General features: G+C 41.0%; 1 protein-coding gene across 1 annotated transcript; it reads right to left on the minus strand.

Moving 5' to 3' along the window:
- Positions 1 to 3,976: 3,976 nt before the first annotated feature.
- LOC120566021 (ankyrin repeat and protein kinase domain-containing protein 1-like) lies at positions 3,977 to 13,109 on the minus strand. Its single transcript, XM_039812225.1, has 12 exons — positions 12,919 to 13,109; positions 11,272 to 11,414; positions 11,032 to 11,197; positions 10,546 to 10,701; positions 9,401 to 9,549; positions 9,032 to 9,081; positions 8,112 to 8,264; positions 7,941 to 8,023; positions 7,788 to 7,827; positions 7,025 to 7,070; positions 5,870 to 5,916; positions 3,977 to 4,844 (listed from the first exon to the last, which is right to left on the minus strand). Exons 2-12 carry the CDS (start codon positions 11,406 to 11,408, stop codon positions 4,309 to 4,311), a joined length of 1,563 nt encoding a protein of 520 aa, XP_039668159.1. The 5' UTR covers positions 11,409 to 11,414; positions 12,919 to 13,109; the 3' UTR covers positions 3,977 to 4,308.
- Between the last annotated feature and the right edge of the window lie 2,983 nt (positions 13,110 to 16,092).

A 16,092-nucleotide genomic window follows, 5' to 3' on the forward strand; every position in this document is an offset into this window, starting at 1 on the left:
GCTAGGATTCTCACCTGCTGATCTCTTCAGGTTACTTTACAGACTCTTTCAAACTTTGTGTGTCAAGAAAACACTGGAAAAGATGAAGCTTCTCTTCTCTTCTCTGCTCTTCTCTTCAGTCCAGGTGTCTGGGGGCGTCTGATCTGATGCCAGCGCTCCTTGTTTAAGTACCGGAGCGCACCTATGACACAGTTTAATTGGAGCTCCTCTCGAAGGTTTGTTCTCTGAGGTTTCTGTGAACTTCTACCGCAAATAAATAGTCAATTAATATGTTATCAGTTGCAGCATTTATATTTTGGTAAGTTAACCAAATGGGAGGCCTTAAGCACGGTGTAAATGATTAATGGGAGGCCTTAATCACGGTGCAAATGATCAATGGGAGGCTTTAATCAACAGTGCAAATGATTAATGGGAGGCCATAATCATGGCACACACACACACACAGATGACATTGACTACGTTTACATGCAGCCAATAACCCGTTCAAAACCGGAATATTAGCAATAACCCGGTCGCGCACGGCCATGTAAACACCGGCAAAAACACGAATATGCTCATATTCCGGTTTTTAAAAACCCAAATATGCTACCGGGGTTACCCCTTTTCTAACCCGAAAGTTTGGTCATGTAAACGCGTATTGGCATATCCCCATCAAAAGGAACATTGATTTGTGTTCTGCGCATGTTCTATTCGCAAGGAATCTTGGTCTTTTGAGTAGAGGAACTTCTTGTATGCGCCAGAAAACATAGTTATAATAATAATTATATACTATAATAATATAGTTATATATGTCAATGCAGAAAACCTGCGCGCAGTATACCGGAAGTAAACAAGAAGTAGAGGTAAACATGGCGAGACGCAGCACAGCACCACACTTTTGGAGCGAGGAGGAAACCAATTTCTTTATTAGTGTGGTGAAAACCATGAATATAATGTCTTTTGTTGACGGCAGAAAGTACCGAGATAGTGAGATTTATAAGAAGGTGACCGAAAAGTTATTGGGTCTTAAGGTTGTCCGTTGGGCTACGTCCAGACGCTTAACCGTCGGCGTCGTGCCTACGTTCGGATATTGCCAATTGATTACAAATTCCATGTAGGAGTAACTCTCTCTGCTCACGCATGTAAACGGGTTATTCCGAATGTTTCAGAAACCCGAATAGTGACCTTAACCCGACCATAACCCGAAAATTGACAGCTTGTAAACGTAGTCGATGATGTAACATTGAGTGATAGAGTGAAATTGTAAGTTGTTGTTAATGACTGTTACTTGCTAAACTTTGTTTACTTGAGATGCCAGCTTGTAATCCATTGGAACAATTGATTATAGATTTAGATTTGAATGAAAAATAATTTTGAATGTTTAAGGTGATTAACAAATAAACAGAAGTGTGAATACCGGAAGGTACACAAAACGTATGGGATTTTTTGTGTTGTACTGGGTTATATAGTGTATACTTAGTTTCTGTATTTCACAGTATGACTGTTCAGAAGATTGTGGCGTCTGGCAAATTTCACACACAGAAGCCAGAGTGAAGATACTGACCTCTTCTGAAGAGTTTTTTTTCATCCTCCGTGTCCTCCTTAGTTACTATCAGATGCGTGGAGGAGGGGTGGGGTGGTGCGTGATCACAGAAGACTTATTTGGAAGCGCCGACAGTTGTTGTCATTACTTAGAATTCCTCATGGGGGTGACAGAAACTACACACTATAGCTTTAATGGAGTTACAAAACAATCAGAGATGCAGATTCCAGGATGCAGGAATAAGGGATTGCATTGCAACTTTATTTTAATAAAGAGGCCAAAAAACTTCCTTAGTTATAACTGCAACTACCCAACAGTATATAAAGTCAGTATAAAGTTCCAGCTTTGCCAGCCACAACATAAAAGTCATCAACTCATTAATGCATCAATTAGAACACAATCTCAGATATTATTCTGCAGAGTGAAAACCAGTGTTGTATAAAGTACTAGAAAGCAATACTTGAGTAAAAGTACAAGTATCGTACTAGAAAAAGACTTCGGTAGAAGTGAAAGTTACCTTTTAGAATATTACTTATGTAAAAGTCTTAAAGTATCTGATATATACTGTACTTCAGTATCAAAAGTAATTTTCTGATATTTAATGTACTTAAGTATCAAAAGTAAAAGTAAAAGTTGTTTTTTTTAAAAGCAAGCGGTTAGAACTTTTATTGTGGCTTTCTTATAGTAAAGTATAAAGCATATTCAGGGACGTTTCAAGCACAATTCTCTTAAGTTCAAAGAACAAACAGCATATGTTTAAGCCACTAACATCGCCATTTCTTGCAACACGGGTGTATGACGTTATCTTCACCACTACCCTGTTCACCGAGTTCACCACTATTGTTGGGGTGGTTGCAGGGCTCAACATAAAAAAAAATCTCCACTGGCCCCAGGGGCCAGTAGATCAGAGTTTTGCTGGCCCCTTCTACATTTTTACTGGCCCTGAAAGAAATATCATAGGTGATATTGGAAAAGGACAAAAAAGCAGGAAAAAAGCTAGCCACTGCCACTGGATGTTGTGCCATTAGCAGCAAAGCTAGACCAGGGGTCATCAACTACATTCAAATAAAGAAAATAAAATTATACCTAATACGCATCATCTTGTCATCTTGATATTTTCACTTTCTTACTAAATTAATGCTATATTTTTTACATTAGTAAGCAAACCCTTGAAAACATGGAAAATCCATAATGATAACTAGATAGGCTACTTAACTAGAAAATGATCTCAGATTAGTCCTGTATGCCTAATTTGAAATAAGACGATTCTGTTGCTAAATAATACAACTGGCAACATCAACAATGAAGAACTCGTCATTCACGTGCATATTAAGTAGCCACGTGTATTTGTTTTGGTCTTAAAATACATCCATAGGTTTACCGCTCCAGCGAGAGGATGGCTCGTTTAGAAATCAGCTATGTTTACAAGAGTTTGTCCAAAGTTCAAGATTGGTTGCAAATTAAGACAAACAGACTACAAACGGACATCTTTCATTTTAGCTCGTTTGTAAAGTCGCCCCGGGCCATCGGGCCATTGCTTATGTCGAGCCTGGTGGTCTACGATAACGGGAGGTCCTCCAGTAGGTGCTCATGCTTCCATGGCGGTTTCAGTTGTGCGTCCTCCTTTAGCAACAAACAAGCACTGAAATAGAGCGCGCGGCGTGCGGAGCGTGCGTAATGCAATCTAGGAGCAGTGATTCGCCAAACCTCCCTTATTGCAGTCGCACACATTTCTTCTAATTTTATTTTTTAGTAATGAGTAACAAAGATGCTTAGTGGAAATATAACGGAGTAAAAGTATACATTTTATCTAGGAAATGTAGTGGAGTAAAAGTGAAAGTTGACATAAATTTAAATGGCGAAGTAAAGTACAAATATGTGAAATTTCTACTTAAGTACAGTAACGAAGTATTTTTACTCCGTTACATTACAACACTGGTGAAAACTAACTTTATTTTGATGCTGATACTTTTGTTCTTTTACATGGGCGTAGTAAGAGTCTTCACTGTTGCATGAAATGTCATTTGTTTAGCCTACATCAGTTTCTATCCTCTAATGTGAAACAAGAGGCCAAGCCAGCCTGGTAGCAAAGCTGCAGCGAGATGCTCCTCAACTCCGTGTGCTTTCCAGCAGTCACCTCCCCCTGCTATCCATAAGGTGCCTCTGCACCCCTTTCGTTTCAGACCCTCACACCAGCCTTTGGGCCAAACCACCTCATTTACATACACTTTTAAGTTTTGATTGTGTGCCTTTGTGATTGTGACATTAGATTTTTTTTATGTATACACATGTAGATATTTATTTTCCTGCTTTGCACCATTCTGCACTGAGAGGACTGCATTAAATTTCAATAAAGACTATTCTACTCTAAACTGTATATAGCAATAAGATTAATTTGATTCTAGTCACAAGAAGCAATAAACCTGTTCAAATGGAAAAGAAAATACCCCTTAATTGTCAAGGAAACTTCTTTATTCTTTGATTTTTAAATTGAAATAGATTTACATTTGTTAAAACACAAACTCATGTAAACATCTGTTTTAGTTGTATCTTTATACCTCCATGGAAATAAATCCTAACAGCTGAAGCTGCTCCAGTGAAGCATGATTAAAGTGAAAATTATAGTCCATTTATACACAACTAGTTTTCATCCCTGACAAGATCATTTCAACATTATGAAAGAACATTTCTGACATTAAAGACACAATCAGTGAGACAAATGTGAACCAAAGTGAAACCTCATCCTCCACCAAGATTTAAACCACAGGACAGGAAGTGGTTTCCTCCTACAGAGAACACAGAGACATTGAGGAACCAGAGAACCAGAACCCAAAACCAGGGTAAAGAGGTTGAGTGAATGTGGTGTTGTAGGTGTAGAGGTGGATCAGTGAGTCAGAGGAGACACTGTAGAAGGACAGAGAGCCAGCAGGCCAGTCCACATACACTGCTACTCGTCTAGAGTCCGATGAGGAGGAGAGAGGGAGGACTGTTCTGCTGTGATTGTGCATGACAGAGTAAGCACCATCAGAGCAGTTCAGACTCCAGGACTGATCATTATATCCAAACCAACAGTCTTCACCATCTCCTCTCCTCCTGATTCCTCTGTAACTCACTGCTACAGAAACCCCTCCTCTTCTCTCAACCTCCCAGTAACAGTGACCAGTCAGACCATCTCTACACAGCAGCTGACGACAGTCATCAAACATCTCTGGATGATCAGGATATGGTTGCTGCTCCTCCTCCAACCGTGTCACCGTCCTGTGGTCAGACAGTTTGAGGTATCTGTTCACTGTGTTCATGTCCAGTGTGAGTTCACAGGAATCTGATTGAGAGAACCAGACATAACAGCTGCAGTTAATAACATTAGTTGAACTTTAGTTAATAGTTATTGTGATGGTTGGGGTCGGCTGGCTGTGAGTTTGTTTTGTTTTCTAGTCTATTTTCTACTGTCTCCTGTCATTCTGTTGGCCCTCCCTCTGTTGTCCCCTTGTTTCCCCTTCCCCCTGCTTGCACCAACCAGCTGACTACACACACACACACCTCTTCATCGTCTTGTCATCACCTCTCCTGCTGCACACACCAGCCAGCCCTCAACTTCAGTCAAGACCTGTTTTTAAACCCCGGATCACTCACCATCTTTGCTTGATCGTTGTTTCTGCCACCCTGGTGATACAGATTTCCAGATATCCTGCACATATCCTGTTGTCCGTTCATCTTCCTAACTCTTTGAGTTTGTCTATTCTCTGAAGCCATTAGGCTCATTTGAGATGAACTGCATCTCGCCTGTAAAAGACGAAAGCAGGATGCACCAGCCGGGGCGGTGACAAAAAGCCACTCTCAAGTCTGACAGTTTCCAGCTGATTCCAGCAGCCTTTAGGCTGAACAGGAAGTGACAAACACTGGTTGTCCGATTCAGATTTAAGAGCCTATTACCTGCCATCTGCTTCCAGTCAGATGGCCTAACCAAACCCTCCTCACAGCTCCCTGCTCCACTCCCTCTTCTGCTCCTCTGCTCCCAGTGCCCCTTCATTGTATCCCTCGTCCTTGGGCTCCCCGCTCTCCCCGAGTCCCCTCTGCCTTACTACTAATTCCCACCAGTTGTGGAACAGCTGTAGAACAGCGGCGGAGTCAATAGGTTTCATTAAAGTGATATATGTATTTCCACTGGGTGGGAACAGCTGCGTCCCAGCTCCGGCGGTCTGCAGCCCTCCGGAGCTGAAACACCGCATCTATTTTGCTGGACAATTCAGATAGTGCAGGACAGGAAGTTGGCGGATCATATTTCTGTTCCACAACAAATCTGGACCTGGTGGACACACACACACACACACACACACACACACTTACACTTAATCAGATGATGTCTTAACCCCTGCTCTCCATCATAGTACAGCCTGGAGGAAGAAACAGTCAGAATTATTTTCTATCCAACATGAGTCCTAACTGCTGTCAGACATGGAGTTCCCTGTGGTGAAGGATGTATTCAGATCCTTTACTTCAGTAAAAGTACTAATACCACACTGTAAAAATACTCCATTACAGTAAAAGTCCTGCATTGTAAATGTTACTTATTGAAATGTTAAAATAATAAGAGGCTATGTGTATTTGATTTATAGGTTGTCCATTTTGTTATTTTGTTGTATGGTCTTGAATATTGAAATTGTAGTCCTCTCTTGATTTTTACTAGGTGGATGGTGATTATGTTTAGGTTACAAATTATGTTTGTGATTTAAAAAACTAAATATTAATTGCAAAAAATAATTAATACAGGAACAGGAAGATGTAGAAATAAGAGGCACAGACACCACTGATCTGCTCTGGTTATTATTAATGTCCTCCCACATGATAAAACAGAACATGAAATATTTTCTCTGCATGTTTAAAATGATGGTAACTGGCAACTTTATAATAAAAAAAGTTACCATTTGTCAAATATGTTCCAACGGTCACTATATAACGACAGTACTCCATGAATCAATCAATGAAACTAACTTGTTCCGACTCCTAAAGCCTCAGTTATACTAGTGCGAGACGCTGTGACGTGGGCCTCCGTAGATTATGAAGATGCTATGAGCATGAATGGCAATAGCCACTGCTAATGCGTGCTCTTGAGGGAATTACTGTAATTGTTGGGGTTTTGGATTTTATAGAGTGTGGTCTAGACCTACTCTCTGTAAAGTGTCTCGAGACAACTGTTATGATTTGATACTATAAATAAAATTGAATTGAGAAGTTTCTTCACATTGCATTGTTCGTTGCAGTATTCTACAAAATGCACTCTGGCATACAAGCAACATAATATGTGAATAAGCAAGAAGTAGTATAGAAGGAAAGCAGGCTGCCTGGCAACAGTAATAAACACATTCACGTTAAATGCTGACATACCGCCAAACATTACATTTATCACTGGAAACTACAAACGTGGTGATGTCATTTTCTGGCTCACACCAACAACACTGCAACCATGAACCTAGCTTTAGAGATCTTGTTGTCAGTTCTTACCTGAGAGGATCCAGTGTCAGGTGTGGAGATGGTTTGATCCCAATCACTAGAAGAAGTCAAAAGAGGGGAAAATCAAAATGCACTCATGCTGTCAGCAAATATTTGAAAAATTCTATGATATTTTTGAAGAACAGACATTAAAATATGAACATTTATATTGAAACGTTGAAAGGGGAAAAAAATTTGGTTGTGAATCACATGTTTTATCACAATATATCGATTCTTTGGACAACTGTACAATATTTACTGCTATCACAGATTCTGCCACGATACAATTTTGATTCAATTCAGAGGGCTGTGTCCAGTATGAGACAATAGATAAGCCCCTTTAATACATACTCTTTAATAATAATCATCATTGAGGATTGAATTGATATATCCAGATCGATTTATCTGGAAACCGCTACCAAAAAAAAAAAAGCAACACTACGAGCGAGGCGGCGTGCTGATGACGTTTCTATCTTGTGGCTGCCACTACCAGGCATAAACAACGACGATGAAGAAGACGCAACAAAGACATCAACGATTATATGTCTAACTATGGAGATGAGATTCAGAAACTGATGGGAAGAGTTGACAATGAATCCAGACAAATTCAGGGAACTGCCAGAGACTTTTTATGACCAAATTACAAACATCTTCGTGACCTGCGTGGTTGGTCTTTCGCTTTATGTCACAATGCCAGACGAATAATCAGTTAACTTGTTGGAGTGGACGGATTCAAAGGTCTGGACCCAGGCAACAGTGGTATATAAATACAGACCTGAAGAGTTGTCTTCATCATATCCTGCTGGCATCACTTCCTGGAAAGAAGAAGCCAGTTACACACAATAAAAACAATGATTTGCTGCATTGTGTCAAAATGTTATAGTGTTTCAGCGTGACTTTAGTGTTTATGAAGAGATTTGTTCCTCACCAGTTTCTTCAGCACTTCATGGACAGCATCATTGAGTTCATGTTTGTGCATCTTGAACAGTTGTTCTGTCTCAGTTGTACACTCTGTTGTACACAACAGAGTAAAGAATGTAATGTTAGAGCCCGGCATCACAAGCAATTTTTCAGTTTCAGGAGGTAAATGTTTCCTCACCAAGGGCTCTGGGCCTTTGTTCAGGTTTATGATCCCAGCATCTCTTCATCAGTTCTGTCAACTCTGTCAACCCAGCAGCATCACCCTTGATATCAGCCAGCAGTGGGCGGTCTCCCTGTGGGATGCGCAACATCACTATGTAGGGGTTTGCATCTACATTGGAGGAAGAATTAAAAAGGCTGTCAGAGTGGCCTTGAGGTTAAATGAGACCTTGGTAATACCTGAATAGATGGTTTGGACTGATACTTATGTAAAGGTTTAGGGTAAATCCTGCCTAATGAGTAACAATTCCAAATTTAAATTGTATAGTTGTCTCAGTAATAATTGTGATTAACAATATAATTTTCCTACAGTCAAATTTTTAAATATTTATGTACGTATCACTTTTCAAAACAAATAAATGAATCCCATGATATATCTTTTGGATAAATCAGTGTTATGTGTGTAATAACATGAGTACAGAGTCTATAAAGTAAACCACGCCTCTTTATCAGAAAATATAGAATTTTTCCTTAAATGAAAGTAAAATTGACAATTATCAATAGACCTTAGCTAATGATAGCAATTCATAGCGGTTAAACAAAGAGACAGGGATTACGTGAAAAAAAAAAAACACGATCATACAATTATGTTACAATTGTTACAGGCCTAGCTTTGAGTTGTAGTAGTAAATACAATATGGAATAACTAAAATAAGAGTGAAAGTCCACATCCCCTCAACATGGTTGAATAGCCCTGTTTTAGTCCATGTGACTCTTTTACAAGCCATTACTCTACAGCTCAGAGCCAAGAAAACTAACACTTATAAAGTCCTGCCATTCTTGCTCCATGTGTCCCAAGACTCAAGTGAGAAAAACTAAGATTAAAAAAAGTAGAAGATTTTTTGAGCACTGATATTCACTCACAGAACAGTCACTTACTTTCATATGGTTGTTTCCCTGTGACACTGGACCAAAGGAGTATCCCATAACTGAAAGACAGAATTACATGTCAGGATTATCCATATCATCACAATCACGCCCTGGTTGATTGATGGCTAGGGTTTGTTGTCATCTGTAAATTAATGCTCATGTGAGAATGAGGACATTCAATGACCATAAGGAAATCTGTGCATGAAGTTAGCTCACTTTACTCCTGTTCTCTGAAAACAATTCCCTCCCCTGTTAGAGTATTCCAATGCTAGCCCGACTTCCTGTCGGGACTGAACCTGTGCTAGACATGGAGTGATCCCGTCTCCAGTTATTTATTATAGGATACTTTTATTCAAGTGTAGTTCGATGCTTTTGTACCTGTAGATATCAAAGGCTCGGGTAGGTTTGTACGATGTGCTTTCAAAAGCCTCTGGTGGCATGTAGTTAATCGTCCCTCCTAGTGATTCATCGTCCTTGGAAACCTGTGTGATGCTGCTGGAAATCCGGGAAAGGCCAAAATCTGTAAGCTGTAGAGAGAATTAGCAAAGAGAGGAAGGAGTTAGAAGAGGTTCTTTATTTGGTAACACTTTATTTGAAGGAGTTTGCAGAAGACTGACATGAAACCAGACTTCAGAGTTTAGGACTGTTGTAATTAAGTTATTTGGTAAATTATGACTTTTAATGCCAAGTTAGCATTGTTTGAGAAGTTTGTGTTATGACAACTTGACATTAACCTAGACAACATAACCTTTCATAAATAAGTCATAGCAGGCCTCATTATCAAACTTGGTGGTTGATTTTTCCATTGGCTGTCATGAGACTATTAGATTTAGTCAAAGACATTGAAAAATGGGTAGTGCGGGTAAACTGGAAACATCTGGAGGCCCCTCTCAGAGAGATCTTAACTCACACCTCTGTAGGATTGGTTATGGCATCCCTGTGGGAGTTTGGGGCAATGAAACCTAGTGGGTAATGTGTAAAGCTTCCATTTCTGAAGCTGCGGCGGGGAGCTGGGATCTCAGGGTCTTAGGTGGCTCAAGGGCAACCCTCAAACATCGTGGTGATAGCAATGGTCAGGGAAGTCCTCCCTCACCTTTGACCACGGAGCTCGGTTGGCCAAAGCTCGAAGAAATTGCTTGTTGCTTACACCGCCACCACCCTGTGGACCCACGACCCGCAGGGATGGTCATCTGGGTTGGAGGCCTGGGTGTGCCGATTGCCGACAAGGCAGACTAGTTGCCATCATTTTTTGATGCCCCAGGTGTGGACTGATTTAGTGTATGGTTAACTGACATGGGGCACAAGAACAGTCTTATGTATACAAGAATGGGACATGACTCAAGTCTCCTGAGTGAAAGTCCTGTATTTATTCGACCCATCTACCACGATGTAGTCCTTAATACCATCTTGTGGGCTTACAATGTGTTTTACAGGCTCCCTTTAGTCTTCATAGAGTGTGCAAACTATTATAACAGTATACAGTAACCATGAGGCCTGGCCTCCCCTCAAAGCCTGGGACTCACCTTAGCATTGAGAGCGTTGTCCAGCAGCACGTTTTGGGGCTTCAGGTCCTGGTGGAGCACGGGACGGGGCAGACTGTGGAGGAAGTTTATACCCAGAGCCACTTGGTGAGCCAGTCTGAAGACCAGCGGCCAGGGTAGAGTTCCCCTCAATGCTTCCTGTAAGATTGTTTCCAGAGTTACAGATCCACGAATAGTGGAGATAGTGAGCTACACATATAGCCTACACTACCATTCAAAAGGTTTGGAAAATGCTGTTATATTAATGTTCTTTTTCTTTAATAATGACTATTTAACATGAAAACCATATAATTCAGACACCAAATGTATTATTTACGTTTGAAATAGTTTTGAAATGACTTCCAACTTCCATTAGTCGATACTCCACTTCTTATGCTTTTTTAAATTTTTTATTACTTTAACCCGTAGCAGAGTATTTTTACAGTGGTATTACTCCAATATATGAGCAGTTGTTCCACCCCTGGTTACCTGTAGGGAGGCCAATGATCCTCTCTCCATGAGCTCCATGACCACACCAAGCTGTATTGACCTGCCAGAGGGCGTTCGACCCTTGAAGACCCCTCGGATGGCCATAACATGCGGGCTGGTGGCTTGACTCATCATCTTGATCTCATGCAGCAAAGACTTCTCGTTCCTGTGTGTGTTTGCATTATGAGTAATTCACACAACTTTATGTAGTTATAAAACGGAAACTTTGTAAGCACTTACCCCTCTTCCTGAAGAAGCAGTTTAATGGCCACGTCAGAACACCACTGATGATGCCTGGCTTTGTAGATTTGTCCAAAACCCCCAGAGCCAATCACCTTCCAGTCCTCCAGGCTGGAGTCTTCAACAAACTGTTCCATAGTTCACTGGAGGAACAAATTATTGGTATGATCAAACCCTGAGTCCAGTTTAAAAATCTATTACAATCCTAATTATAATTTTATTTTTTTAAATATCAAAATGAGTTATGTATATTTCTTGACTCAGGGATCAGATCATTTGAACCTTTGACAGAAAAGACACAGTGGGGTTTAGTGAAGCCAAGAGTGTGTCAGAGTTGTAAGACAGTTGTTTTGGTCACAACCCTGTCGGTCGGGTTGAAAGATGGGGGGGAGGTCCTTAGTCCCCAGGATACGCAAAACTTGTGCTTGCTAAATCTTTGCATCTGCATCTTTTGTTACTGTATTAGAACTACACTCAAATAACTTGTCAAGAAACCAATGTTAAAAGGTGCTGTAGGTAAGAATGTGAAGAACCAGGACATAGCCAAAGAATTGGAACATCAACAACTTCTCAGTCCCTCCCCCCTTTCCGCTAAAGCCCAAATTGGTCTCCTAAGCCCCTTCCCCCACAAAGGAGAATGAATGAGTTTGCATGAGCAGTGATTGACACGCAGTTAGACACCCCTCCCTGGCCCTGATTGGTGCAGCTGAACAGGGAGCTGTGGATTTTTGCAAATTGCACTACAGGCTGTAGGTGGAGCCTACAGATTTTTTTAAATGACTTCATGTAGTTCTACTGGAACATAGTATTTCACCAAATATGACAGAAAGTTAGTTTTATAAGTCTTACCTACTGCACGTTTAACAAGTAAAAAGCAACAGACCTATTCTCTTCTTTCATTTCTCCTCTTTGAACAAACTTTACAGTGATGTTAGCTTTTAGACACATCTAAGCTGCATGGGGGGGTGGGTGCTGTGCTCCTGCTGAGTTCTTCTGTAGGCTAGGACTTAAATACTATGTCATGTAAATGTGTATATCATTTGTTGCGTTTAAATATGAACGTGGCTAACGTTAGTGATCGTGAGATGCCTGCTACAGCTGCAACCTTTATTCCTCTGATTAAATGCTTTGTTTTAATGAAAGTTTTACCGTAGCTGTCTGACCTGTTTTGAAGTTCTCTACATTTTCTGTGATGAGTCAATTACATTTTATTTATAGTATCAAATCATAAGAGTTATCCCAAGACACTTTACAGATTGAGTAGGTCTAGACCGCACTATAACTTACAAAAAAAACAATTCTAGTAATTCCCCGAAGGGCAAACATTTGGTGCAACAGTGGAGAGGAACTTCCTTTTAGGCAGAAACCTGGGACAGACCCAGCCTCTTGATATGAGCTCAGATTAAAATCTAAACAGTGATGGAACAGTTGATGTACACGAGAGCCTCTGGCAGTAATACATGCAAACGTTTTTCAGATCACGGTCATTTAACTCAGAGAAAATCTACAGAATACTTCAAATAGATATTTTAAATCAGCCAGTCAGCATGAAGAAACCTTTCTACAGTTAAACAGAGACACCGCACAATGTGATCAAAGCGATCCTGATTATCAGACATTTCCAGATTCCTCTGCTAGGATTCTCACCTGCTGAACTCTTCAGGTCGACCTACAGACTCTTTAAACCTTCATGTGTCGAGGAAAAACTGGCAGAGATGAAGCCTCTTCTCTTCTCTTCTCTTCTCTTCTCTTCTCTTCTCTTCTCTTCTCTTCTCTTCTCTTCTCTTCTCTTCTCTTCTCTTCTCTTCTCTTCAGGTGTCTGTGTACGTCTGATCCGAAGGTGCCAGTGCTCTTTGTTTAAGTACCGGAGGCTACACCAAGACCCGCCCTTCAATAGCAGCTCGATTGGTTAGGCTGGTTAAGGTTAGGATAGCTGATTGGTCAGGGGATAGGACCTGAACAAATGGGGTTACGTTACCTTACCGGTTTAATTGGGGCTCGTCTCGAAGGTTTCTGTGAGCTTCGACCGCAAATAAATAGGTTTTCATGAAGAAAAACATCTATTTGGTTCTGATGCTATTTTGAATTGTAAAACCTGAACGGCATGAAACAATTACCAATTAATATGTTATTAATTGCAGCATTTATATTTTGGTAAGTTAAGGCGAGACACGGCAGGCAAAAACATCGTTTTTTTTCCACTGGTCAATTTTGAGATTTGGGGCTATTTGTCTTCAATAACATGTATTCTTTCAGACTTGTGGTGAAAAAAAGTAAAAATATACACATTTAGGTCTTTATTTTACTACACTTTGTCTGTTTGCGTCGGTAGATTTCTCCTAAATTCAACAAAAGTTGGCGTTCTAGATCATCCCGCTGCTCCGCGATCGCTGTCTGCACCCTGTCAACACATATACCGTGGGAAAGCTCTCTCTCTCCTCTACAATGTTGTCGGATCCAAATATGGTCATTTCCTTTTCATCAGCAACCAATCGTGAAAGTAAAAGGGGGGAGTTTAACTCAAAATGCGCAATCTCATTGGCTGATGCCAATTTCTGACAACGTGATTCTTTCAGGATCGTCACGTGACGCGCTCTGACATTTCCGCGGTAGTTCAAAATGTCGAAAGAAGTGCGTCGAAAACGGTCGAAAATCACCTCAGAGAAGACGAAAACAGTTGTTATCAGCAAGAAGACCCAGGGGATTACACACTAAGACAGCAGATGATGAAATACCTTCACATAGTACGTCGATGTTTAAACTGTCGTTCAGAAAACAGGAGTGTTCAGACAGCGGAGGTAATCAGACTGACTCTCTCTCTCTCTCTCTCTCTCCAAGCAGTTTACATAAATTCATAGCCTACATTATATTAAATATGTAGGTGTCACATATATACTATTATAATATAAGTACTATCAAATATTAAACATCTGTAATTTTGGGATCCTAAGTGGTTGTGAGTCCCTAAGGCTGTGGCAGGCAGATCCATATTTAGCTGTCCCCTCTCCTAGGAGGACTACCAGCTTCTCTTCTGGTGGTCACTTGTTTTGGCTATTTTTCCAAGGTGTAAATCTCTTAGTGAAGATACTTTTTCCCAGTGGAGGAGGAAGTGCATCTCTGTCTGACCCAGTTGGTGGTCACTGAGCCTGTCTCTCTCTCTCTCTCTCTGACCTGTCTGTCTGACCCAGTTGGTGGTCACTGAGCCTGTCTCTCTCTCTCTCTCTGACCTGTCTGTCTGACCCAGTTGGTGGTCACTGAGCCTGTCTCTCTCTCTCTCTGACCTGTCTGTCTGACCCAGCTGGTGGTCACTGAGCCTGTCTCTCTCTCTCTGACCTTTCTGTCTGACCCAGTTGGTGGTCACTGAGCCTGTCTCTCTCTCTCTGACCTGTCTGTCTGACCCAGTTGGTGGTCATGGACTACGTTTACATGCAGCCAATAACCCGTTCAAAACCGGAATATTAGCAATAACCCAGTCGCGCACGGCCATGTAAACACCGGCAAAAACCCGAATATGCTCATATTCTTGGTCTTTTGAGTAGAGGAACTTCTTGTATGCGCCAGAAAACATAGTTATAATAATAATAATTCTATATTATAATAATATAGTTATATATATATTTCAATGCAGAAAACCTGCGCGCAGTATACCGGAAGTAAACAGGAAGTAGAGGTAAACATGGCGAGATGCAGCACAGCACCACACTTTTGGAGCGAGGAGGAAACCAATTTCTTCATTAGTGTGGTGAAAACCATGAATATAATGTCTTTTGTTGACGGCAGAAAGTACCGAGATAGTGAGATTTATAAGAAGGGGACCCAGAAGTTATTGCGTCTTAAGGTTGTCCGTAGGCTACGTCCAGACGCTAACCTTGCATCGCCGTTTATTTCGGGATATCGCCATTTGATTACAAATTCCATGTAGGAGTAACTCTCTCTGCTCACCATGTAAACGGGTTATTCCGAATGTTTCAGAAACCCGAATAGTGACCTTAACCCGACCATAACCCGAAAATTGACAGCTTGTAAACGTAGTCAGTGAGCCTGTGTTTAGTCAGGATCCGTCTCTTCTTCGTATCTCTGACATTATGAAGATACTCTGTCAAATAACAATTTAGTCTACTGTGTTTGCTTTCTCCAATGTTCTAAATATTGGTATTTTGACTGATTCATAAGAAGCTCATCCCTGTGCAGTGTTTCCTCTATGTTGATTGGCAAGTGGCGGTCCGCCACGGTTAGATTTCTCCCGCCACGGTTTCAGAAATGTACAAAAAGCATCTATCAGCAGTGATTGTAAAGAGCACGTCGACGGAGAACAGCGCAGACACGCGCTTCACAACGCGAGTGGGCAGCGCGCCACTCAGAGAAAAGGGAGAAAGAAAAAAGAGACAGGCTGTCCGGAGGGTTGAGATGGCATGTGTGCATTCTTGACAACTGTAATTTGTATAACTTATATTGTCAGTTCATTTAAGCCTGTATTAGTCTATAGTTCTTGCACATTTTGCTAGCTAAATTGCACGTGGCTGTTATTTCAATACAACGCCCTTCATATCATATCATGGCATAGTAGGCTAAACCGTGACTATTTCATACATTCATGAAACATATTGGGTGAAATTCATTCAACATAATTCACAGCCAAATAACAATTAAAAGTACGTTATTTGAACATTTATAGCCTAACCTAACCTGGTAGGCACCGCCTCCGTTTTGGTGTCTGCTGCGGTGGGCAGCGCTGCTCAGACCGTGCGCCACTTACCTTTTTTTCCTCCATAAACTCCGCTCTCAGCTCCTCTGCATGAACTTCCTCCGGGACGTTTTACA

The sequence above is a fragment of the Perca fluviatilis genome, chromosome 1 (genome assembly GCF_010015445.1).
Source record: "Perca fluviatilis chromosome 1, GENO_Pfluv_1.0, whole genome shotgun sequence".
Taxonomy (NCBI): domain Eukaryota; kingdom Metazoa; phylum Chordata; class Actinopteri; order Perciformes; family Percidae; genus Perca; species Perca fluviatilis.